The sequence below is a fragment of the Echiichthys vipera genome (assembly GCF_963691815.1).
Source record: "Echiichthys vipera genome assembly, chromosome: 23".
Lineage (NCBI taxonomy): Eukaryota > Metazoa > Chordata > Actinopteri > Perciformes > Trachinidae > Echiichthys > Echiichthys vipera.
The window spans coordinates 2,346,621-2,373,517 of record NC_139848.1 but is presented as its reverse complement, the minus strand read 5'-3'; the positions used below and the strand labels follow the sequence as shown (position 1 = coordinate 2,373,517).

The 26,897-nt window shown below is 42.1% G+C and overlaps 2 protein-coding genes across 5 annotated transcripts; both read left to right on the top strand.

Annotated features, from left to right (window-relative positions):
- Window positions 1-505: 505 nt before the first annotated feature.
- On the top strand, window positions 506-17,536 carry LOC310964496 (uncharacterized protein). 2 transcript variants are annotated; one of them, XM_083937635.1, is made up of 4 exons: window positions 506-578; window positions 11,205-11,360; window positions 13,540-13,801; window positions 14,499-17,536. In XM_083937635.1, exons 3-4 carry the CDS (start codon window positions 13,543-13,545, stop codon window positions 16,448-16,450), a joined length of 2,211 nt encoding a protein of 736 aa, XP_083793761.1. In that variant the 5' UTR covers window positions 506-578; window positions 11,205-11,360; window positions 13,540-13,542; the 3' UTR covers window positions 16,451-17,536. The 2 variants fall into 2 exon arrangements, with proteins under 2 accessions (XP_083793761.1, XP_083793762.1); XM_083937636.1 differs by having other exon boundaries at window positions 512-578; window positions 11,208-11,360.
- A 1,299-nt stretch (window positions 17,537-18,835) lies between these two features.
- Window positions 18,836-26,747, top strand: LOC310964787 (protein jagunal homolog 1-B). 3 transcript variants are annotated; one of them, XR_014593759.1, is made up of 11 exons: window positions 18,836-18,949; window positions 20,778-20,875; window positions 21,254-21,326; window positions 21,412-21,887; window positions 22,028-22,070; window positions 23,465-23,589; window positions 23,673-23,761; window positions 23,842-23,987; window positions 25,297-25,445; window positions 26,081-26,175; window positions 26,256-26,747. XR_014593759.1 is itself a non-coding variant. In XM_083938048.1 (4 exons), the coding sequence occupies exons 2-4, from the start codon at window positions 20,787-20,789 to the stop codon at window positions 21,799-21,801; spliced, it is 552 nt and encodes a 183-aa protein (XP_083794174.1). In that variant the 5' UTR covers window positions 18,836-18,949; window positions 20,778-20,786; the 3' UTR covers window positions 21,802-22,117. The 3 variants fall into 3 exon arrangements, 1 of the variants encoding a protein (XP_083794174.1); XR_014593760.1 differs by having other exon boundaries at window positions 21,412-22,070; XM_083938048.1 differs by lacking the exons at window positions 23,465-23,589; window positions 23,673-23,761; window positions 23,842-23,987; ... (1 more) ...; window positions 26,081-26,175; window positions 26,256-26,747 and having other exon boundaries at window positions 21,412-22,117.
- Window positions 26,748-26,897: the final 150 nt, after the last annotated feature.

Below are 26,897 nucleotides of genomic sequence, written 5' to 3'. Positions count from 1 at the left end.
TAGTCATTCTCCAGAATCACTGACTCCACCTTTAGTGGAGATTTAAACAAATCCATGACAGCTGGGAAAACTGAGGAAGATACAATCAAAAGCTCCAGCAGAGCTTCAAAATGGACCATGTGCTTTATAGTTTTATCAACTACTGTGTGTGTACTGTAGTCGATCTTGACCTCAGCCAGCTAACCAAAGAGAGACCCTTCCCTTCAATCTTCCTGCATGCAAAGAAGGCAGCGAGAGGTCCAAGTCAAACGAGAATCTTCCTGCTTGCGATACTTAGCTGTGCAGCTGATTGGGTTTGTTTCTCTCTCTAATAACCTTCTAATGCTGCAAACATGCAGTTCCAGTAGTGGTTTCCCTCTCACACAGATCCTGTTATCCTCTTTTCTGCCCCCCCCCCCCCCCCCTTCCCTTGCATGCACAGATCCAGTGCTTCTCCTCTCTCAGCCCGTGCAGCTCCACCCACCTGCAGATAAAAGCCAAACCCTGACCAGAGCTGCTGTTCAGAGTCTGTCCTAAACTCCTCAAAGCCTTGTGATACTTCCACCCTGCAGCAGCAGCTCACACACACACACACAAAGGTAAGTGATGCGTCACCTGTGGCACGGCAGGATATGATGATGTTTGGGTGCAGCAGTAACATCTAAGGAGCACTCCTTAGCTTAGTGTTTGATTTTGAATGTGTTTTTCCAGCACGGTTCTGTGATTGTAATGCCTTGACTGGATCATTTCCCCTTTTCTTGCGGAGAGAAAAATAACAAATCACGTCCTGTTTATATTCTTGGAACAATGCACAAGTAACTTCTCGGGATGGCATGTGAGGAAAAGAACATTGAGAATAGAGAAGAAGAGCATAAAGGGAAAAAAAAGTTTCATAAGACATCCTGCTTCACAAAGCTCACTGCTGTGAAGCCTCTGCTGACAGAAGTCTCTGCAGATAACGTCTGACAGTTTTCCAAATGCAACGAGCATCCAAAAGAGACACCTGGGAAGAATAACTCAGGCTTAAGCTTGTTAAAATAAATGCACGGTGCAGCATCTTGACAGGGTTTAGCACCAGTTAATGGAATGTCTTGACATTTTGGAGATTTTCGTTGCGTGTCTTTCAACAGAGAAGGAAAAATCTTTGCACTTTTGCATGCAACGTTTGAGAAAGAAGAGCATTTACTGTTGTGATACAGTGACACTGTAGTTTTATGGGAATGAGAGAAAACAGAAGCAAAGTCAGTTTTAGAAAGAGGCTTTCTGGCAGCACCTTGCCTCTGAGATATGCGTCACATGGAAAAGTTTGGGGTTCAGGAAACTTTCTTTCTGCCTAAAACATGCAGAAGTGATTGTGTTCGGTCTTTGGTGTTCTGGAGTAGATCACATTTGTGTCCCCTGCTGAAAACAGATTATCCACAGATCAGTGCAATCCAACTGAAAATGGCTTTGATAACGAAATAAGTTCAAAATGACAAACTCGTGTCTACGCAAACTAACCAGGAGCTCCAAGGCAGCAAGATATTTTTTGATCACAAAATATCAAAGCGTGCACCTGCCAGGAAACAGTTGGGAATCCCTGTTTCACACCTGACGTTGATTTATCGCAACGTTAAACATGTCCAAGGTGGTTCTGTTTTCTTCTGCGAGTGGCTGGAGACGTGTTGTACTGTGCTCGCATGCAGGAGTAGCTCTCAATAGCATGAAGGCAGATAGGTCTTGCCGTGAGCAGCAGGGGAAATATGCCTCTAGCTAATGAGCGTCACATGCCTGTCTGATGAGCTGAGGTGATAAGTGTCTTTAATAAAGAAAATGAAACACCGCAAAAGTCACTTTTTATGGAAGCGAGAGAAACTTTGCGCAGCTGTTTCTAACTATCAGCTCGTTTATTTTCATTTAAAGTGATCATGTTTTCCCTTCCTTAGAGAGCAATCTCTTAATTAGGGGAAAATGTGGTACGCTCACAAAGTTGAGGTTAAACGAGTTGCACAATTAAGTTGCTGATGGTTTTTGATTACCGTTACACTGGTCCTGTAATCTTCGGTGCTCTCAGAGGAGGGTTGGCATCAGCAGAATGCGGTAGCAGGCAGCGCCGTGGAAACACACAGAACAGCGTTCTGCAGATGCGAAGAGGTCACGAAAGCTCAAATCAAGAAAATCTCGAGCTTTGCGATTTTTGGGCAGAACATTTGGTGTATGGCTGATTGTTATGGAAGAGGTTATGGCTCGTTTATGGGCAGTGGTATCAGGATGCAGGCCTTTTTTTGGGAGTGTTTGTTTTGGACTGCATGCTTTTTCCATATTAGAGGAAAACTGAACAAAATTGATTCCCTTCAGCAAACAGTTTAGGGTCAGGGGAGTTTATTGAAATCTCCCACTAGTGTCCCGCTGCAGAGCTCCCGGCTCAGGCCACGTCCAACACCAGGAGCCATAGTGGAAAATCACTGCTAGGGGTCTCTCCATCAAATGTGACGCTGTCGTAATGTAGCATGCGTGGGATCAGGGGACTCTTTATTGCTGATGAAAATCTCAGGTAGAAATAATATGTATGCTACCTAGTCGCTGTCACATCCATACAGACATTATGCATACTTAATTATGAATAAGAATTAATGAACTGTGTGACGTCACAGAGACTACATCCATATTTTGTACAGTCTCTATGGTCAGGAGTGAATCTTTGAAGCAGGGCCTCACAAACATAGTCATTGCAGTACAGTGGTATTGTTTTTTCTGTGTGTATCCAAGGGCCTGAGGGTAGCTGGATCTTCTTCTGTGAACTCGGAGGTTTGGCCACAAATCGGCTTCCCGACTCCAAAACGTTATAAAACAGCATATTGATTCTCTAAACCCTTCACTTCAAGGCAACATGAAGATTAGTGCAAAGATCAAGAAGGCTTTTATTTTTGCACTAAATCCTCTGTACAGTTGAAACAAACAAGATATAGCAGACGGCATTTCAGAGGGTGTGCATGTGTCTTATAAAGTTTGTTCTGTGTTGTTTGTGAGATGCCAAAACTTTGCTTGGAGCAGACGCTGCAGAAACAATGGAAGTTGTTTAAGCCAACCTGTGTCAAAGCAGCAAGTTTGAGTCCCTGCACTGGGAAGGAAAAAGTGGGTTCTGTCAACAGGCGTGACTTTATATATTTGTTACTCATTTAATGTCTTTTGACTGTGTTTCCCCTCCCTGTCTTGCGCTCAGACTCCCTCACAGTTCTCACCTACTGAACAGGAAGTGTTTATGTGGCTCAGAGGGAATGTGTCTCTTGATCCCGCAGCTGCAGCCTCTGTGACTCGAGGCCATGTATCTAAACCCACTCCTTCTACCGTGCAGAGCACTGCAGCCAGTTCAAAACCTCATTTATGAAATATGAATTCCAACCGTGGCAATTTTGCGTTGTTTATCATGCATTTTGTCACGTATTAGCTGCCAGAGTGATCTGTGTGGTGTCTTTTAATAACACCACTCTGACATTACATTCAATTCTGCAGATTAACTGCAAAGTAACTCTTATCTAAACTCCTCAGAAGACAGAGTTGTAGCTCTTATTATGCCTCGTAAATACTCCTCTACAAAAACATCTGGACAGTAGGGAAAGGGAGGATCATATTTTCTCTCTGAGTGGCATATTTTACGGTGCGACTGTATAACGCATTAAGCTCTCCGGGACTGTCGTCATATCCCATTACTGTCACCGGACAGATGATGCCTACATGTTGCAGCATGGACTTAATGATCCCAGGCCTTGTTAATAATAAATCAATAAATCGATGTGTGTGTGTAAGAAACCAGGAAGTGTAAAAATACAAACAACCCGACAAAAGCCTGATGATGACTGATTACTTGTAGAAGTCAGTGCGTTACGTAGAGCTGCAGTTTAACAAGGTGCCAGGGGAAATGCATCATCAAAGTGAAACTGTGAGCAATAAACTCTCTCAAAGCAACACATAATCACCACCAAGTCATCTTTTAGAGTCTGCTCTAACCCTTCAAATGTCACCAATTACGACTCCTCTGGAAGGTTTTGCCCACTTTGGTGGTGGTGGAGGATTTTTATATAGGTCCGTTATTCAAGAATGTTTAATATCAGCACGATGTACATGAAGAATCAACAGTAAAAGCAGTTCTGCAGTAAAAATGGCCCTGCTGTTTTATCACACATGACATTATTAGATTGACGCTGTTGCATCAATGTGCATGAAGTCCTGTGGTTCTCAGAGTAAAGGCCACGCCTCCTCTAAATGATTGCAAGGTAAATCTGAGGGGTCTTGGGACGATTAATGGGGCAGAAAGGAGAAAAAGGTTCTACAACATGAATTAGTTTTAGTTCTTTTGGTGAAATATTGCATAATTTGACCTTTTCGAACAGTGGGTTTAATAAAAAAACATCTGATAAGCGAAGAGGGGAAACGTCTCTGTGGTGGAAGTACTAACAACTTATAGCCATCTGAAACATGCGAAGACACTATTCAAAATGGTTGGTTCCAACTATTTTAGAAGTCATCTTGGAGTAAAACATACAGTATTTCACACTCAAACGTAGTAATTAGAAGTATAAAATAGCATTAAAGGTAAAAAAGTTGTAAAGAAACTGTGCTTATGTGCATTACTTGAGTAAATCTATATAGTTTCCACCAGTGTTCATTGGAGAGGGTCATAAACAAAAGAAGGGAGACAACATGTGGCCTCTTGCTCAGTGCTGTTCCTTTCCTCTTTGCACAGTACATAAACTATATTTATGCAGCTGCAAACGGCAGAATTCCCCACTGGAGTCTGTGGTCTACGCATAGTAGAAGTGATCAGATCTGATTATTGGCCAAACGCTGTTATTGCCTATAAAAATAATCATTCACTAGCGGAGTGTCCCTTTGAGAGCCAGTGCAAATATGAGAAAAAAACGTGGCTAAACCACATGAAATTCGGGCAAAAACGTTGGGGTTTGGAAAAGTCTGGAGAGTGTTTCCTTCCTGCTGTGTGAAATTGCGGAACATGTCGTGTAGAATAAGCTCTCTTCAGAGTAAATAATAACATCCGCAAATGCATTCTCCCTTCTCTCTTAACATATGAACAACTTCTGTACAAGTCTGTAACGACCTGAAGTTGCTGCCTACTTCTGAAGTGCTATTAAATGCTGTTCACTGACACCAGATACTGTGTTTTGACAGAACTCAAACGCAAATAGGAAAATAATTCTCCTCCTGCTATGATGTTTGTCTGAAATGAAAATTGTGGCCAGACATTGGGTGACTTGAGGCTTCCAAAGCCGTAGGAGAGGGAAAATCTGTCAATGAGATGGGTGAGGAGGTCGGACAGGCTGCGCGTGTGAACGGGAAGGCGGTGTAGGTGCAACCATGTGTGTGTACGTACGTGTGTGTCAAAGGTCAGACGAGCAGTAAGCAAACACTGCGGTTGCCAGTTTGGATCTGGATGCTACTTCCCCACGCGATTATTTGGAACATGAGATGGAAATGTGTTGCCACCTTAAAACAGGGCTCTTCACTCCGCCTAAAGGTCAGCCGACCCCTCGTCTGCCTTGTCGAGGTTGAGGCTGTAGACCCCTTCCTGAAGTCGACTCTGGTCTTCGAGCTGCAAAGAGATCGAGTAGGTGTGAAGGAATGCTGTAAAAGAGCAAAATAGGCTGGAGAGGAACTGGAGCAGACGAAGGAAACTGAGTGATCGAGATAAGATGAGTTGTGCGGGGGAAACAAAAATGTTACTTGATGACTGAGGCGGGATAAATCACCTGCTCGGAGACAGAAAGGGCAGTGAACGCAGCAAAGAAAAACAGCTTCAGGTCCAGAATATGCTCAGAATATGGCCTGTGGTTAGTGGGAGTAGTGCAGTGAGAGACTGATGTGGAGGGAAAATGGCAGGTGTGATGTACAAAACCAGTGATAAGTGTTAATTATATTTGTTTTATTTAGTAAGGGAGATTTCTATGTCTTTTTTATTATAAAGCAGGTCAGGGTGTGAACTGCGACTCTAAACGAGACGTCAGGACTTCTGTATGATTGTGAGGTCACAACTATGCCACATAAATGTAAAAAGTACCTTTACAGTCATTCTTCAGCTGCATTACTTTATTTATTATTATATGTATGAAATTATACATTTATTATACATTATACAATTATTATATGTATTATTATATATATATGAAAGAAAAGCAGATCCTTACATTTGAAAAGCTGAAACCAGGAAAAATGTGAGTGTTTTTCTTATAAAGGTTATAACAGCAACAACTCACACACACAGACCGACAGACAGACACACACACATGCATGCAAATACTCACACACACACATACACACATAGATAGACAGACACACACACACACACACACACATGCATGCAAATACTCACACACACAGGTGCATTCCCCAGATGTTGTCTTGGCGCGTACGCTACTTCTGTCAGCTGATCGTTGCATTCCTGTGTGTGTGTGTGTGTGTGTGTGTGTGTGTGTGTGTGTGCGTGTGCGTGTGCGTGTGCGTGTGTGTAAATGTTTTCACACTGCACTGACAGAATAGTTGCATGTATTTTGCATTATTTTGAGGCTGAGGCATCGTCCACGTATGAAAGAAATACAGTTTGCATACACTAAGGTTTGATTTAGAGTCATAAATAACAGAAATGCATTTGTATTATTTAATTGTTGACCGTGTACTGTATTCAAATGTGGCCCTAAATGATTAGGTGTCGTCATTTTGTTCTTAGCTGCCTGCTGTCATAGGAAGAGAAAGACCTTCTGCAATCAGTTTCAAACACAAAAGCCAGGCCTGACCACAGGCAATTAAGACTGGCACCCGTATCTGTAAGCAATGACATGCCTCTGTTCCTCATCGTTTGTTTATCAAGCACTAGAATCCCCCATCTGGAATCGGTCAGGGGAGGAACACACAGAGGAGAAATGGAAATTTGATTATTTTCAAAGCCAAGTTGGAGGTGATAAAAGACTTGTGGCTCGTCACCAAGCGGGGCCGTCTGTGGTTGTAAGCGTTGGCAAAGAGGTTCAGAGGAACCAGCATCCATTCTGAGGCCGGCGATCGCCGTTGCATGGATGGGATTGTCATCAGACGAGGGCTGACGAGGTGTCTGAAGAGTTGTCGTCGGAGTTCATGCAAAGGATGAAAGATTAAAAAGAAAATAAGCAAGGGAGTTTGTTTGGAAAGAAGAATCCTGTTTGGTCTTTTTGTTGAGATTGAAGGAGCAGATATTTATTGTCGAACCGTCCAAATGAACACAACTGGGATGAAATATTGTTCCTTCAGTAACATGTTGCAACAATAACACAAAGCAGGAAAACAGGGCAAAGGACGGCATTATGTGCAACGGCACAACGCTCCAGTGATGTGTTCTCTAGCAGCTAATGATGCTAAATCAGTATAAAGTGTATCACATGAACCCCAGCTTTCTTCTCTAACACTTTCCAGACTTTGTGCGTTGTTGTCCATGTTAGTTGTGCTTTTCGTTTGGATGGTTCGGTGTAGATGTGAGTCTCCCATAGGCTTATTAGATTTGTACTTGTTCTGTAATGTCTGTGATGTGTTACCGTCGAGAAGAGCCGTGCTAGCTGTTTATCTGTTTCCAGTCTTTGCTCTAAGCTAAGCGCCTGCTGGGGTTTGCTGCATTTTTACCGTACAGACGTTTGAGACCTTTGCAACGATGACACAGACACCCAGAGCGCACTCATACTGTCCTTCCGTACCGTGCCCTGTGCTTTAGGGTACTTTTCCCCATCTCCCTCTCCCCCCGCGGCCCAGGCCCGTTTGTACTCACACTACCTGGGCCTCGGAGCGAATGCTTCTTGCTGCCTATACGTCATCCTGCCGTAACACGTCACACGCATTGATTGACGTCATCACGATGCGTCGCTTTGTTTATAAAAGTGCGCAGTCTTTTGGCCACATAATGGAAAGCTTGGACTCATTGTGATGCGGCACGATCCCATTTTGTCCGTGCATGGTCCGTCTTTCTTTTTTCTATGCACATAAAATGACGTCAGAACCGCCGTAGGCCTGGTGCTCGTGCGTGTACACGTGCGAACGCTCATGCTTGTACATGTTCAAACGTGCTTTACAAAAGCCCACCTTTCCCAGGCGGACCACGGCCGGCAAGCGTGCCCAGCTAGGTACGGTACGGTTGCACTCACACTGGTCAAACGAACTAGACTTTATCTGTGAAACGGATGGACAGTGTGAGCGCGCCCCCAGTCTTATCAGTTAGGTAGGCTGACGTACCTTCTGCGTTTTCATCCTTCTTGCGTGGGTGCTCCTTTCTCCTTGCCATGACTTCCTCGGGTGATGGATATTGCTCCCTGTGCCGCTCTAATACATCGCCATATTTGCTTTTCAACAACTACTTATCTGTGTTTTCCACCGCTCGTTACCGCCTTATACTCACTCCTTACTTTTTTCAGTAACAGTTCCAGTCATTGAAAACCAAACCAAGGAAATCTGGCCTTTTTGCCATTACACTATTTTCATGTTATGCATCAATTATTTTTCAACCACAAGACAATCTGCTTCCTGTTTACACAGGTACACGTATGCCCAGTGTACGCAGATGCTCATGATTTTCAGGCTTTTTCATGTGGATGGATATTATTTCTTATCTAGCTAACATGTCTGCGTGTGGATAGATAAAGTGTAGGCTAGTAGTGCTGGAATAGTCAAACTGTTGGTATGAAATGAAGTGTATTTCTTTTATTATTGGTCCGCTGTGGTGTGGTGAAGTTTCTCTTCGGTGGCCTTTATGTAGGTTGTTATCAAATTCAGTTTTTCCAATGATGATATGTCAAAATGTCTGCCGTGAAAAAAGTTTATTCTGATGTTTTTGCTCATATCAAACAAACACACAACTTCTGATATGCTTACATCTGTTTTGATTACATTTATAGATAAAAAAAAACATCTGAGAGGAATCACTTCTCATCTGCAACGTTTGTCACATCTGAAATGTCAGGTCATCATGATACACTTGTAACCCCCCCCCCGGTCAGCCTCCAACATATATGACCGCATGTATTTCAAATCCCACGATGATATCGCCGACTCCAGTTCACAAATCCTGGAAACAGTCGTTTCGTTGGAAGCATTGGCTGTACCGTGAAAGATCAGACATTACATGGAATCTCAGCTCCACAGGACTTTTGCTTTAAATAGCCCTGTGGAGCTGAGGCCTCATCACTGCACGCTTGCTGATCAATAATTGAAAACTTGTGTTTGAGCTGAAAAAAAAGGTGCTTACTGGAAATAACCTGTTACATTTTAACAAAGAGTAGGAGGAGTCTGTGTGCTGGAAATAATCTGGGTGGAAACATAATACATCTTGAGGAGAGAGGAGACTCGCCAGAGGAGCTATGAACGATGATGCGCAGGTGTCTCCCGTGCACCTGTGATGTATAAAATACGTTACTCAAACGTGATTTTTTTGTGATTGCCTTGACTCAGTGTGCAAAACCCCAAAATATCTCCTAATTCTAGGCTCCAAGTTGAGGAACCACTTAATAAACTTAATATAATAGAGTAAATTGAGTTACAGTTAAGAAAAAAGTACAGAACCAACATTATAGACATTGAAGACACACCACGACTGTTTGTTAATGTTTTATTTTCATTGCTTTCAGTAGAACATGGCTGCAAAAAATAAATACAATACAATGACAGAACAGATGTGGCAATGCACGTCATCCTCTTCCCAGATATACCTGGTTATCAATAAGTTAAAATCCATTTGCATGACAGCTGAGGCAAATAAAATATGATAGGACCATTCATTCATCTTCAACCGCTCGTCCGTGTCAGGGTCGGGGGAGGCTGGAGCCGATCCCAGCTGACATCAGGTGTGAGGCGGGGTACACCCTGGACAGGACACCAGTCTACAGGGCGCATAGAGACGAACAGAGACAGACAACCATTCACACCTACGGGCAATTTTAGAGTCACCAATGAACCTAACACCTGCACGTCTTTGGACTGTGGGAGGAAACCGGAGAACCCGGAGAAAACCCACGCAGACACGGGGACAACATGCAAACTCCACACAGAAGGGCCCCAGCCGGGATTCGAACCAGATACCCCTCTCACTGTGAGGCGACAGTGCTAATAACCACCCCACCATGTCGCCCATGATAGGGTCAGTTGGCCACTATTTTTTATCCAATGTGATTACAACCAACATCTACAGTGGAGCAGCACCTCTACTGTTAGATATTATAATGTATTAGAACAAGTCTGAGGAAAGATAGGGCTGCCTCGAGCACAGACTCAGTGGTTAATAATATCCTTAACCCTGTGTCTCCGAGACGTTAGGTCACCACTGATGAAGCTCCGAAGCTGCGTCCAACTTCCTGCTACCCGTGCATCACATCCAGCAAATAGATGCTTTTCTTTTTCATTCTTTCGCTTGGTCTCTGTAAGCCGTGAAGTCTTGACGTATCCTTGGATGTCTGTGGGAACATGTGTTTCAAAGCACCCGCCTGTCCTCCTTGTTTTGCTCGCTTATTGTTTTACGGAGGTTGTCTCAATTCCTCGCGGAGCATGTGTTCCCCTTTTTTGTGTGCAGAGAGAATAGGTCGCAATGTGGGAGTGCAAGGGGTTTCGACCACAGCAATGAGCGGTTTAACTTCCCCACGTGTGAACTCATGTTCAGTTTAGAAGATCAATATGCGAGGATCGACCCCTTGCTGACTTTAGATCAGAAAAATGTGCTTGATAAATTCTTTGCTCCAGCGCTGAGGTTTGAGGAAACGTTCAAAAAACAGATATTTAGTATGGTCATAATAGCTCAATGTTGCATTGAAACACTTAAATGACAGAGTTTTAGTGAGTTGAAGCTGTTTTCAATTTAAGCTTTTACATTTTCTGACTGCAGCGTTTTTATTGCCCCATTTTCTCTACAAAGAAAAAATCACATTTAGTCCTTTTCGCGAAGGCCTCACACATCTCTACACCTTCTTACGGTGCCCGTACCAAGGTCCCACTGGTCTTCCCAGTTAGTACAGTTTATTTGATTGATTAGATCATTCTTTTTCGTCTCTGTTACATTTATTTTTAGTACCTTCGGCCCAACATTCCTCAAGAAAAAGAGATGTCTCAGCATAACTGTATCAAGGCCAAATATGTCTACCAGGTGGGGATGGCAGCTTAGTGTTACAAACCCCAAGCCTCTGCGAAAGGTCACCACCTGACATTCATCCGATCTGACATTCATATTTTCACAGCAGGACTGCAGCGTACACCTGGCTGGATCCAGTGCGAGGCCGCTGTCCCGCTCATGCCTTGGAAAAGACCCAGGAAAGCAGAGGAGAAACCAGACGAAGGAGACGCAGGCCAGAGGGAGCGACGACCTTTAGTTTGAGAGGCGCAGAAATCAGAAAGTAAGAGGATATACCGTTTTATGTAGTTCCACCTGTGGCCGTGAACTCACCCTAAAAATGTGACATAAAATCCTTCAGGTTATTCTGATTTCTAATATTTGTAAAGAAATGTATTTGAAACTTTGTACAAAAACATCTGTCTGTCTATGCAGATGTGTATATAATGTTCTCAGCAGTAACGTAGTGGAACGGTACCTGAAATGTGGTATATTTTAGCTGCAATATGTTGATATTAGCCTTAAATATAATGCTTGCTGATGGTAAACTACAAACTACAGAACTACAAAAATACACTAAAGTTCATTTTTAATATGGTAACTAATAATAGAAAGGCTGAGCACATGATTGAGCTGATGATTCATATCCACAAAACAAACCTCAAATACATTTCTGAGCAGCAACCAAGTGTGAAAAACAAATTCCAGTTAATTTTCAAGATATTCACATAATCATAATTATCCGTAACCCCCAAATTCCCAGAAATATAAGTGCAAGTTTACCCATTACACCGTTACACACTAATTGTGCAGATGAACTACACACATTAGGAAGTGTGTGCTAAAAATATTAACAGCAGACACATTCGGCCTGACACTACTTAGCGTGCTTTTTCAGAAATTGCCCTGAAATATGTGAGCGAAAAACTTTGATCTCTTTGGTACCGTTTCAGAGCACACAAACACCAGCACGGAGCAAAACATACACTCACCCATCACTGTTTATTTTCACACCATGCTGTTGGCAGCAGTTAGCCAGTTTCGTTAGCACAGACATCTTTCAAGTATTAAGGATTATGCTCAAACCTGACCACGTCCCCTGTGGCGCCGTGTAATTATGATATATGTTTTAGCAGCATGCGCTTTGTGAAATTCACCTCAAGGATATGAGACTCCGAGACTTTCACGCAGTATGTTTGAATAGATGTGTAAACAAGGGTCGGGCAGTGGAGGGTTTGTGTTTCTTTTTGGGTTTGACCACAGTGGGTTTCATAATTTCTTGACTCAGCTGCGAGATGGAAGAGCACAGCCTGCTGGTCGTGGACTAACATGAAGTCAAATGGTGTGTGTGCAGTACTGTGTATCCTAGTGGTGTAAGCAGCATATTACAGACTGCAGGGCTTCTTACCCAGCTTTATTTCTGCCTGGCTGGAAAGTAAATGATAAACCTGAGCCAGTAGGGAGAGAAGGACCATATATAACTATTTAAAGGGGCTCTCCACCAGTTCTATGCATGCATGTCAGTTAACTTGTCACGAAAGCACTTCAAAGAACAAAGAGCACACCCCAGTTCTTAAGACCTCACACTGGCTCCCAGTCAGCTACAGAATAGATGTTAAAGTTCTGCTACTGGTTTACAAATCACTTAATGGTTCTGGTCCAGAATACATGAATGACAGACATAGTAGAGAATAAGCCCAGTAGAGCTCTGAGATCTAGAGACCTAGGTCAGATAGTGGAGCACAGAGTTCAAACTAGACATGGTGAAGCAGCATTTAGCTGTGATGCTGCACACAACTGGAGCAAACTACCAGCAGATTTGAAATCAGCCCCGACTGTGAGCACTTTTAAATCGTTAAACTTGTTCTATTTTATTTTATCTGACTTTTCTGCTGCTTTAAACTGTGGTTTTTATGCTGTTTTTAAAAAATGTTTTGTCTTTATGTAAAGCACATTGAGTTGCCTTGGTATAAAATACGCTATATAAATAAAGATGCCTTGCCTTGCCTTCTGTAATGTAGGATCTAGTGTTTTCTATTAAAATGCCTCGTGCAACTGACTTAAAGGTCCCATCTAATGCTTATTTTTAAGTTTCATACTTTCTCTAGATCATGTTTCATGCTTTAATGTTCAAAAAACACAGTATTTATCTCATACATTCTCATTCAGCCTCTGTCTAAAACGTGCCGCTTCAGTGCCTGTCTCTTTAAGACCCCCTTCTGAAAAAGTCCAGGCTGCTCTGATTGGTCAGCGTTTCTCAAGGACCACAAAGTCCATCTGCACTCTTGGTGTCTCTGTACTGTCATTGCACCTAAATGCTGACGCCTCGTTTAAAGGCACACTTTCTGAATACGGGCTGTGTGCATTTCTCTGAATTGAGCATTTTGATACTCTCACAGTATTTATATAAACCTGCTTTATATCTTGTGTTTGATTTGTACTTATTTTCTTCTCCACTGCAGAAAATGGTGGCCGTACCCCTCCACTCGTTCTATCTACTCATCACAGTGTTCCAGGTGTGTTCATTACATCCGGCCCATGGTGGGGCCTATTATGGACATAAACAGCCACCTCCACAGCACCAGCCCTTGCCACAGTACAATGATGGGTATCCTCAGCAGCAGTTTTTGGGAAATGAGATGCCACATCCTTACGGAAAAGAAGCACCATTACTGCCTCAGTATGGAAAAGAGCTTCCTCAGCTGCCACTGACTAAAGGCAAAGGTGAGGTCAACTAGTTAGTGGAAAACAGACTGTAAGGAGGATTAACGTCAGCCAGTAAAAGCGCCATTGAAGTGAGGAAGTGTAGCGGGTCCGCCCTCCAAGCTCTGCCCTCTGGCTCCAAAATACCAAAATGGCGACCACCACCTGCCAATCTCCTGACTTCAAAATTGTCACATTCTGTTTGGTTTTACACAAAAGGAGACATGAAACTGACAAAATGCGAACTGAAGTACATTTTGCAAGTTAAATTAAGGGCTGATATAAAGTATCACCATAAATGAACTCTAGGGGGTGCCATTGTCGTCTCATTTCAGAAATCATTCAGTGAGTAATTGCTTTAAAGCTCAAACAGAAAGAATTAAAGGGATAGTTACCCTTTTTTGAAGTGAAGTCGTACCAGGTACTTGTCATAGTCAGTAGACAGGTAATGAAGAAGCAGACGTAACTGGTGGCGTGCTAACTGTATTCTACTGTAGGTTATACACTGACTATCGCTAAGTACCTCTTACAGTTTCACTTGAAAAGAACCAAGCCAGTTTTTAAGCAGTATGACATTACCGCAAACATTTAACATTTTCTTAAACGTTCATGTGAACCCCTCAGTGGTCTCGAAGTGGCATCACAGATCTTGATGTAATTGTTTTACTGACCAGTGTTGATCAGTATTTACATTGATCTATCTGATGCTTCCTTACAGGACAAACATTCCCCAGAGGAGCTAAAGGCCCACCTCCCCCAGGTCCTGGTGGAGAAGGTCTCATAGAGGGACCACAAGGAGTTCAGGGCCCCCCGGGACCAACAGGGCCGCCAGGACCACAAGGCCCCCCTGGGCTACCAGGCCAGGGTTTGCCAGGACAACCAGGAAAGCCAGGTCCTCCTGGTCCTCAGGGCTACCCAGGAATTGGAAAACCAGGCATGCCAGGATTGCCGGGAAAACCTGGAGGACCCGGATTACCAGGAACAAAAGGTGACCTTGGTCCTAATGGTGGGGAAGGACCAACTGGACTTACTGGGCCTCCAGGGCTCCCAGGTCCCCCTGGACTCCCAGGCATTTCAAAACCAGGAGGTCAGGGGCTACCCGGCCAGCTGGGTCCTCTAGGGGAGCCTGGCCAAAAAGGTCCACCTGGGTTTCCTGGTCCCGCAGGTTCCAAAGGAGAGAGAGGAAATGGTCAACCTGGGATGCCCGGTATGAAAGGACCTCAAGGACAACAAGGTCCACCTGGAAATGTGGGCCTCCCGGGGATTGGCAAACCTGGCTTTAATGGTCTCCCTGGCCAACCAGGGATACCAGGGAAACCTGGTCCTCCCGGAGAGTCGGGACTGGCTGGGCCATCTGGTGAAAGAGGCCCACCAGGATCACCAGGTTTGCCGGGAATTGGAAAACCAGGAAAAGATGGTTTCAAAGGGCAACCGGGGATGTCCGGAGGGAAAGGTGAATCAGGCCCTCCTGGTTTACCCGGAGGTCCAGGCTTGCCAGGTTATGGTAAACCAGGGTTTCAAGGGCCAAAGGGTCATAAGGGACATGCTGGTCTTCCTGGACCTCAGGGCCTAAAAGGTGATAAAGGTCACGGAGGGCTTCCAGGGGTCATTGGACCCACTGGTGCTAGTGGTATACCTGGACCACCAGGACCAATAGGTCTTCCCGGTAGTCTTGGTTTTCCAGGTCAAAAGGGAGAGGATGGTGTCGGGGGACCAAAAGGCAATCCGGGAATGAAGGGTGATTTAGGACCCCCGGGTCTTCCAGGACAACCAGGTTTGTCAGGTGGGGGTGGACAACCAGGACAAAGGGGTTTCCAAGGGCCCATTGGCCCTAAAGGAGAACCTGGTAGTAGGGGTTCACCTGGTGCCCCTGGTGTTACAGGATTAACTGGACCAAGAGGAGAGGGCGGGCAGTCTGGAGAAATGGGTTACCAAGGACCACAAGGTATCCCAGGGCTTACAGGACCGGGAGGACCACTTGGACCTCCAGGGCTGCCGGGGCAAAAGGGCGAAACAGGCCTACCTGGTAAACCTGGCTTTCCTGGTGAGGGAAAGCCAGGGCCCCTTGGTCCTATTGGTCCTCAAGGTAACCCTGGGCCAAGTGGCCCTGCTGGACTTCCAGGTCAACCAGGACAACCTGGGCCCCCTGGTCCTCCAGGACTACCTGCTACATCTCCTGATATTGGACAGATCCTCCCTGTGAGCGGCCCGTACACTGGCCAACAAGGGTACAAGAAGCCAAAGAATGGAGGCGACATCGGTGGAAATGGCGTGGAGATGCCTGCGTTCACAGCTAAACTCACAACTCCATACCCTCCCGTTGGCTCTCCTGTAATCTTTGACAAACTCCTGCACAACGGTAATCAGGACTACAATCCCCAAAATGGTGTTTTCACCTGTAGCATACCAGGAGTCTACTACTTTGCTTACCACGTCCACTGCAAAGGGGGTAATGTGTGGGTGGCACTGATGAAGAACAATGAGGCCGTAATGTACACATATGATGAATACACAAAGGGCTTGCTGGATCAGGCATCTGGGAGTGCTGTACTTCCGCTACGACAAGGAGACAGTGTCCATATACAGCTGCCCTCTGACCAGGCTTCAGGACTTTATGCTGGCCCATATGTCCACTCCACATTTTCTGGCTACTTATTGTACCCGATGTAAGAAACGTCTAAAGAAAGGCGACGATAACGACACATTGATGGTATTTTTTACCATAGTTATGGTAAAACTACTGCAGTCTCAAAGGTACAATGTAGGTCAAGTTTAATGGTTTACAATGAGCGGTGGCACAATAATCTACATTTTTTTTTTTACATATAACAAACTTCATTGAACTATTGTTTGCATCACTTTGAATGGATGCTTGGAAGTTATGTATGTCCATTGCAAAGGGTTATCGAGAGCAAGGGTTAAAAATAATACTACCAAATATCTCAGTTGTCATGATTCTTGTATGTTTACATTGCATTTATTCTTATATCCATCCACACACAGTGTATCATTGCTTTACAGTTGTATACTAGGCACATAAGAACATATTGGTTTCCTTGTACATGCATTTACTAACAGCTATCACTACATAATGCTGGGGTATGTATTTAGGGTCATTATAAGTCATTGATTAAGTTATTAGTTTATTGGTTAGTATTTTCATGTTATTTTGACAGCAAAATCATAATTAGATTTTTTGCATAATCATCTGACTAACAAATGACAAACTGTCAAATAAATAAAATATCTGAAGTCTCAGTCCACAGTATGACGGTTTTGTCGACACTTTAGCAGTTGAACTATCTTTTCATTGTTTGCTTTTGACCTTTTGATGTCTTGATTTGTCTTTTGTTTTGTTTGTAATAGACATGAATTCTTTAAAAGGTTTCTGTCAGCTTGTCAGCATTCTCTGTAATTTATTTGTTTGACTACTGATTATTTGGGATCGTGTTAATTCCTGTGTGTTGACAATAAATGACAGAATTCATTCCAAAGTGCAGAACATACGTACACGTTCTGTGGCAAAACACAACACAAATATTCAAAAATACGTTCATACCCTTACCTGTTCATACCACCATGTGTCAGTTTCTTTTTTTATGTTGAGCTTTATTTCTTCAAACTGTGGATGTGCCGTTTTGGAATGAAATTCTTCCCTTTTCCCTTGACTTTGGACAGTGCACAGCATTAAATGGGAAAATGTGCCTAAAGTATGTGAATTTTGTTGCTTTGATTGGTTGAATATTGGTTCAATAAAGAAATAAAAACATTTATCTTGACATAATCTGTTATTTAACTCAATAACATGCTGCATAAAAAGGAAATCTTAGCATAAAAAACGACTCGGTTCAATTTAGTGGTGAAAAACAAACCAAAGTATTTAGATCCTTTACTCCAAGTTTAAATACAACAGTGTTAAGTGTACTTAAAGTAGCCCACCAAAAAAAAAAGTGAGATTGCTCATTGTGCTGAATGGTCCATTACAAATATAATTATTTAAGCATTTATGAGTAGACATCACTTTAATGTTGCAGCTGGTAAAGGTGGTCGAGTTTAAGGTGATCAGATTTCTGAGACAAAATCCAGGAACATTTTTGGTTCAGAGGCGTAAAAACCTCCAAAAAACGACCAGTATTACGTCAGTTTGATATTCAACATTCATTTCATATTCAGAAAACATTATTATGAAGCATTTAAACCATTTCATTGAATTATGTCGAACCACTTGTGCAACAAAAAGAGTAATATTCCTCATGTATCACTAGGCTTGTTTTTGAATAATGTATTTTTGTATGATTTTTTTTTTACATCATTTAAATCTATTATGCTTCCTTATCTTTTGACCTGGAGATGTCAAACCACTTTGGCTTTGGCCTGTGAGTAGTTGGGTGTGCAACTATACGTGTCGTTTGGTAAACATTTAAGTTTTTTATTTTTTTTTCCTTTATTTCATTTTCAGATCTTTCAGTCATAGTGAAAACTGGGGACTTTTCCGGGGACAGTAGTAGCCGGGGAGAGGTCACTGAAACCGGGGACGTCTGGTCACCCTAGTCGAGTTAAAACTAATTTGTATACTGCCAGCTTGAATAATATATAATAATCGTGACGTGTTAATCATGTGGTGTATTAATAAGCTGAATCTCTAAAGTAACTAGTAACTACTCTACAGGGGAATTGTTGGGTCTATGTAAATCATAAATAGGTCATAGAGTGTGATCTATACCTACTCTGTAAAGTGTCCTGAGATAACTTTTGTTATGATTTGGCACTGTAAATAAAATTGAATTGAATTGAATTGAATTACAGCCGTCAAATAATTTTAGTGTAAAAAATAAAATCGCCTCCGTCTAAAATGTAGTGTAATGGAAATAATCAAGTACCTGAAAATTGCACTTAAATGTTGAATATGGAGAAAGATCAAAATAAAAACTGAGGAAGAGAGACCACTGCAAACTGTGTCTCTTTAAAGTTGCGTGAGAAGCAACGAGACTTTGCGAGAGAATTCGAGAGCGAGACTGACCAATCAGGGTGTGAGACGTCATCCCTCTTCTCTGGTGCTGGTGTCGTTCACTTTCACTGCTTTCGCTCACGGATCAACTGGTCGCCTTCTCTGTTTCCAACCGCCCTAGTTATGATTTAATGCCTTTTCTGAGCAGCAGCACATAAAAAGTAAGTGTTATGATTATTTACACACATGTTTATACTCAAATGACATGACGTGTTTGACGACATAGCTTCCAACTCTTCTAACGTCCCAGGAGCTAAACTTCGCTAGCGCTAGCTTAGCGGTTAGCTGCGTTATTGCGTGCTCAGTGTATGAGACAGACCATATAACTTAACCTGCCAACAGTAATGATGGCGCCTGGAGTCGAATAAAGTTTTGTACGGATGCATTTCGACTGACATGCATAGTGAGAGGGCGTGGCAAGCCAGCTAAGCGTTACCCATGTAACTAACATGTAGCTAACGGAAGGGGGCTGGGTCACACACACACACACACACGCAAACACACACACAAAACCCTGAACTTTGTTGTGTGTGTTATCTGGTCTGCTCAAGCGGTGTTAACACGTACTAGCTGGACTGCATATGTTTGACGGACATCTGAAGGTCAAAAAGCACATTTAAAAATATCAACAATGATATTCTAACTAGTACAAATGACGTCACGTTTGACTTTCCTTATTATTATTATTTTGCTTTCAACTCCAGATATGCGCAGTCACATTTAAGATAGCTTGAATTAGTCCTATATTAATTTCTCACATCCCAAAGCACAAACAAACAATTCAGATACCCTAAATGTAATGTTACTCGCATGTATATAGGTCCTGTTTGTGCATGTGTGTATTTCGGCCTGTGTGTGTTACCTGTATAATAATAATAATAATAATAATAACAGAGTGAAAAAAATGAATTTCCCTTGAGGGATAAACAAAAGGAATTCTTCTTCTTCTTCTGAATATCCAAAACACATGTTGTAGTCGCAGGAACGTCATCACGTATATGTAAGAACGAACAAGTAAGAATAACATTACATATATCAGGAATTATGGACATTAAAATTGAATGCCCAATACACAGGAATGGCAAAAATGACGTTGTTGTGGATATCTGAAATTATCATTGTGACTAGTAAGAACTTGCCAAGAGAATGGTATTATGTCTGTAATTACATTTTTAGATATTCACGTGTGTGATTCAATTAAATATTTTAAAAAGACCGGTAAAGTATGCCAACTTTTGCACCTCTCTATTATAGTGTGCGAGTAAGTTCTTGTTTTAATCTCTTCATTGCTTTTTTATGTTTAATTGTATTTTTACATTTTAATGTATGTTATTGTTATCATTTTTTATATATATATATATATATATATATATATATATATATATATATATATATATATATATATATATATATATATATGATCTTTAAAATACAGTTTGAGAGATGTGCCAATGTTCATAAAACATGGTTGTCATTGATCAAATACACTGAGGCGAGATATATTGCATTTAAAAACTAAATATATGAAAATATCCATTTGAGTTTGTTTCTCGTCCCATACGCTGTAACGCTGTGACCCTCCAACCGCTCCAGTTCCACTGTGCTTGTGTCTGACCTCAAAGCCCAGATCACATTTTTCCTTTATTTGGTGATTCAGCCTCCTTCCATAGGCTTTGATTCAAGTGACACTTGTTACAAATATTTCCCAGTATTCCTTTGTATTGGGTTTTATTGTGTTGCGGTAATTGTCTGTCTGTATTATGATGTATCATACTATAACAAGACATTGATCCTGGCTCTTGATTCAGATCTTTGTTCTGATTGTAGTGGTGTTAAAAGAAACGCATGCTTGGCAATCTACAGTGCCGTGTAATGACATCTCCATCTCTATCATAGAGCCACCAACATCCTTTTGAATGTATTCAACTTGTTCTCTGCAATAGTAGTGAGTAGTACTAATAAAGTTGTTTGTTGTTGTTTTGCTTCTAGATATCAACTATGGCTTCTCGAGCAGGACCAAGAGCAACAGGCACAGATGGCAGTGACTTTCAGCACCGGGAGCGGGTTGCCTCACACTACCAGATGAGGTACGATCTTTTACCATTAAAGTAGTTTAAAAACATTGGAACCTTCTGAAGGACTTCTGTTGAGTAAAATGCAAGTGAATGCAAAATGTTTAAGTTAAAGAGGGCATTATTTCTTCACTCTTGGGTGTAAACCATATTCAAAATCCAGGCAAGTGCTTAACTTGCCCGAGCTAACATTGAGGAATGAGTTGCGTGAAGTTAAGACATGCAACAGTGTGTTGGGTTTTTCCTCTGTTAAGAGTCAAAATGCTCCCTTTGCCGTTTCATGAATAAATGTGAGGTAAAATAGAAATGACTTAAGAATCTGAGTTTAATCCGAGGATAAATATTGCATTGGTTGTGTAACTTTACCCACCTGTCTCTATTTATTTTGCACAGTGTTGCCCTGAAGTCTGAAATTCGCAAGCTCAACATTGTCCATGTGCTGATCTGGGTGCTGATGGCTGCTCAGGTAAAAACACTTTTAAATGAGAGTTATCATTGGCTGACATTTGTGACATCTGGAGCTGGTTGTAACTCTGTCTATCCATTCTCAGGTGATAGTGAGCCAGCTGAGCCTGGTGTCTCACAAAGTCGTAGCCTCGCCGTACCAGTGGGAGTACCCTTACCTCCTGAGCGTGATTCCTACGGTCTTCAGCTTCTTGGCGTTGCCCCGCAACAACATCAGCTACCTGGTCATCTCCATGATCAGTGCTGGGCTCTTCTGCGTGGCCCCGCTGATCTACGGCAGCATGGAAATGTTCCCCGTGGCGCAGCAGCTCTATCGGCACGGCAAAGCCTACCGCTTCATCTTCGGCTTCACTGCCGTGTCGGTCATGTACCTGGTGATTGTCATTGCTGTGCAGGTTCACGGCTGGCAGATTTACTACAGCAAGAAGCTTCTGGACCAGTGGTTCACCAGCACGCAGGAGAAGAAGAAGAAATGAGGGCCAGGCAGCTGAGGCGTTTTTGGAAACCAGTCACGGGACTGGTTGACTGAGCCAGTCAAGACCAAGAGAAGAGACTCTCAAAAGTATTGTGGTCCTTTGTCATCTTTTTCTATATTTATATTTGACAGCATACCCTGGACAGTTGTCATCACTTGTGTACATTCTCCTGGCATTTCATCATTCAAAATAATAAAGTGTAAATGTTTCCTGTTTGTACCGACAGTGTAAACAGGCCAGGTGTAACTGGAAGAAGGATGTTATCACATGTAAGTTGATATTTTTGACAATAATCCAAATAAATGTGGACATCTCACTGGGACGCTTGGTTATTTTGCACTTCTAGTGGTTCACTCTAGTGAGAACGGGTGTTTCACTTTGGGTTTCTTTGGTTTATGATTAGTGAGCGTTCTCCCCCTATTGTTTGTGGTAACTGCTGCCCTATTGTCGTGTGTAAGTGGGGAGAGGTGTTAAGGTCACAGCTGACAAAGAATCTGAGGTTAAATTAGTCATGTGATCGAGATAACAACTCTGCTCTGTGTTTCTTTTGGTCATTTGATTTTCCATTCACAAACATATATTAAAAAACACAAAATGAGCTTATTTGATTTTTGTTTTGAAATACTAATAATCAAATTATGAGGCTTTTTCTTTGTTAAGGTAATGGACTTAAAGAAACATTTCTTTTTACTATTAACACTTAAAATGATGAAAACCGAGACCACACTTTGGCGTTTCATTTTTACCCCTGTACTTAAGGTTTCATTAACATATTTTTCTTCTTTCGACAAAACCAACCGAAACACTTCAAACAAAGAAGATATTGGGTTGATAATAAAAGTAAACATAAGAATTAAATCAGGGTTTAACTGAAATCAAACTACTTAAAAGATATTTAGTCAATTCTGGAAAAAACACTGAATGGAACAGAGACTCTCGGTTGTGGTTATAACGGGTCTGACTATTGCTATTTTTATTATGTTTTGTTCAGAAATGCTGGATTTCATGTCTTGTTGTTTAGAAGATTATAGTATAGTTAAAGTATATGTAGTTAAACTTTCTGTGGCCTCATACCTAATGTTAATCATCTAGTGTCATTGAGAGACGTCATTTACATTTTAGTAAATGTAGCAGTAGAGTTTTAAGTTCAGAACGTTATTTATTTGTCACAGAGTAACAAAACAAATGCAACACATAGATGGGAGGAATCTGTAAAGTCAGTGGATGCGTGAATATGTGCTGCATGGAGGATGTGCTTTAAGGACACGTAGGTGTGTGTGTGTGTGTGTGCGTGTGCGTGCATGTAGATCTGAACACTGGCTGAGGCTCTGGCTTATATGCATGGGCTCCCGGTGAGTCCCATGCAGCTGACTACCCTCCAACAGGTCTGCAGCCTTGAAGACAGGAAACAGCAACAGCAGAGGGGGTGTCACAGAACTGTCACACACTCCCTTTTAATCTAATTGTACACGTTTTGAAAAGAAACTAGTAACTATAGTAGATATCAGATCAATGTAGTAGAGCAAAGAGTTCACTGTTCCCTCTGAAATGTAGCAGAGTAGAAGTATAAGTACAGTACCTCCCACCACTGAGCTTCATCCATGTGAACCATGTGCCTGCCTGTCTGTAGACCAACTGTAATTGTTTTTCAATTATCTTCCAGACATGAACAAGCACAGCTCTCGCAGCCACAGCATCTTCCTCATCAACATCAAGCAGGAGAACATGGAGACGGAGAAGAAGCTGTCGGGGAAGCTCTACCTGGTCGACCTGGCGGGCAGCGAGAAGGTCGTTCTGAGTGACATCGGGAGGAAAGCGTTCATGTAAAGCCGACGTGAAGTCTAATCTGTTCGTTGTTGCTGTTTGAACAGGTCAGTAAGACGGGAGCAGAGGGAGCCGTGTTGGACGAGGCGACGAACATCAACAAATCTTTGTCAGCGCTAGGAAACGTCAGGGAACCGTGAGTCCCTCACAGTTACCTCTCATCTCCACGTACTGGAAAAATGAATGTGTGACACGTTTGATGCATCTCTTTCTCAGAAATCCCACGTACCATACAGAGACAGTAAGATGACTCGGATCCTGCAGGACTCTGGGGGGGAACCGTCGCACCACCATCATCCTCTGCTGCTGCTCGCCGTCTACAACAAGGCCGAGACCAGGTCCACGCTCATGTTTGGACAGAGGTAGAACTTCTTCTTCTTTCCTGTGCCACCACACACACCGACAACACACAGCTCCTCAGTCTTGGCCACTTGATGGGCGGCATATTGAGAAAAGGACAGTGACTCATTAGGACCGTAGCTGAGAACTAGCGCCCAGATGGCTTTCAGTTTCCCACTGTGCACCTGGGTTTATCTCTGTTTTTATGTTCCTCTGTCGAAACTCTCCACACCTTGTTCTGTGTTTGGCTGAGGTTCATGTTGCTCTCTTGTTTTTTTTTGTCTTCTAAAACCAAGAATAATTCACAATAGTGCACTATTTCCAATCTGTATGGCACACACGCAACCTGTTTGTTTTGCAAATATAATTTCAAGCACTTTTATTCATATATTTCATTAATTCAGACGTGTATGACAAGTATATTTGCACATGTGGAAAGAGTAGCCCCCACTCTTACATAGTAGTTTGACTAAAAATACACAAGTATGAGAGAAAATCACACCTTTTTTTAGTTAGTTTGTTGTGTTTGTAGCTTGTGCAAAGAGAAAAACCCAACAGCTTATTGCTAATACAAAATTAGGAGCAGCAGTGAGGGGGAGATGACTGATGAACGTTTACTCTGCTGTGGAGAAACTGAGATTTTCACCATCAGAGGAAAGATCTGAAAAAGAAACAGACAAATGCAACAGTTAGTTAATAATAACAAGTGGACGAGGAAACTGACTGTACTTTAGTTTGATATCAAAAACTGAACTTGTGTGTTGATTGCTATGGTTAAATTTGTGGTCATCATAAATATATTTGCACATGAACGCAGCAGGAAGAGAAAGAGAAGCGAACGTTAGCGCCACAGAAAAATCCCCATTGTTTTTTTTATATCTTTATTAAATGTGATGCATGGTGAAAAACCGCAAAATGGTCGACATTTTGAGTCGTGCAGAATTTATTCAGCAAACGACTTTAACTGCTTCCCCACTTTTGGATCATTTGACTGGTAGTTTTTGTTTCTCAGAGAATTATAAACAAACAAAAACACAATTCATTTTCATAATTACGAGGTCACATTTAGCTTCAAGAGGAAGTCAAATGCATCTTTCTTCTCCACTCCTTTTGTCACTTTTTAAAGCACATGTTGGTTCATCACTTTTCTCTAAAGGTACCTTTAATTAAAATGCACCTTATTTATGTTTTTGATTACTTTGATTTATACTAAGAATAATGTGATGTGGCAGCTGAGGGACGAAGGTTCAAGCTGTCCAAAGATCAAGCACAGTGAATGAAAGTGCGTGTTCTGGGGCTCAAACATGACTGTCTGTGTCCTGTCTGTGTCAGAGCCAAGACCATTAAGAACACAGTGTCGGTGAACCTGGAGCTGACGGCCGAGGAGTGGAAGAAGAAATATGAGACGCAGAAGGAGAAGAACAAGAGCCTGAAAAGCATCATCCAGAGGCTGGAGGCTGAACTCCAGCGCTGGAGCAACGGTGAGATAAAAAAAACACACACACATAGGAGGGAAAAAACTAGATGAATTCTTTTAGAGGAGTGGTCTCATTTACTGTTGTTTTGTCATGTTTTTTCCTTTATTTGTCACAAATCTGTGCACATTTTAGATGGAAGAATAGTTTCAAGACCTGTGAGAATCAGTTCAGTGGGTTATGGAGCTCGAGTTAAACGTGCGACTTGTGTGCTCAAGCTCTGTTTTGAATTTAAAGTTTAAGGATTTAAAGTCAAATCCTGTGTTTTGTTTATTTCTATATTTTTATTCATAATTCTCTCCCCTTAATTATCTGACATTTCTCAGCCGCCAGAGGTCCAATAAAGGCATCTGTCTCTGTCCATCTTTACTCTATTTCTCGCTCCTTTTCTTCCTCTCTCCGGTGCAGACAGATGTGCGTCCTCCACAGAGCTGGGTCTGTCTGACGTTCCTGTCTGTTATAGTGAAGGTTTTCGTTGCCACCGTACTCTACGGGGGAATTGTTGGGTCTCCGTAAATCATAAATAAGTCATAGAGTGTGGTCTTTACCTACTCTGTAAAGTGTCCTGAGATAACTTTTGTTGTGATTTGGTGAATTGAATTGAATGATGTAACTTATTGCCACTTGTCTTCCTCTCTCAGTCTGAACCAGGGTCTGTTGTTGGAGCAGGAGCGGCTCCTGTTGGACTACGACAAACTGAAGAGCAGGAGAAGGATGCAAAGCTCCAGAAACTCATGTAGGCATCGAACTGTTCTGTTCATTTCTGAGTATCAGATCTAATGCACTTTGATTTTGACATGTTACTTTTCTGTGCAGACTTCTGAATGAAGAGAGGGAGCAGGCCAGAGAGGACCTGAAGGGCCCGGAGGAGACTGTGGTGAGTGGCTCAACTTTAACCTTTGTTTAGTTGTTGGGATATTTTTCATGACATACTAGACTATATCTTTATTTTTGGACACACTTTTCCTGACTTTTTTCAACAAATTCTGTCCTATGACTGACTGAAGCATTAGATTTGAACCTTTTAAATATTATACTGTGACTTTTTAATGTGAATTTGATCCAAACCTATTTTTCTTTAGCTCTTTACCATTTAGTGCTCCAGTGTTTTAGACTGACGACTGTGCGCCTGTTTTATTTGCATTAATGTATCAGTGATAGTTTGTCATTTACTGAATGTTTCCATTAATGTGGAAGTTTAATCCCCTTTGTTATTTAAGTAAGTAAAGTGGAGGATAGAGCCTCCTGCATGTGACATGTGTTTAAATTAGAGTTTGAAATGTAAAAATATCATTTTATGTTTTTTATTTATTGCAGTGTCACAGTTAAGGAAGTTTGTTTGAAAATGTGAGATTTATGTTGCAATTATAAAAATAACTGTAAATGATGATTTAACCTCTTTTTTAATGAGTTTTCCAGGTTTCCGACTTGTATTTTTTTTGTGTAAGTCATCGAACC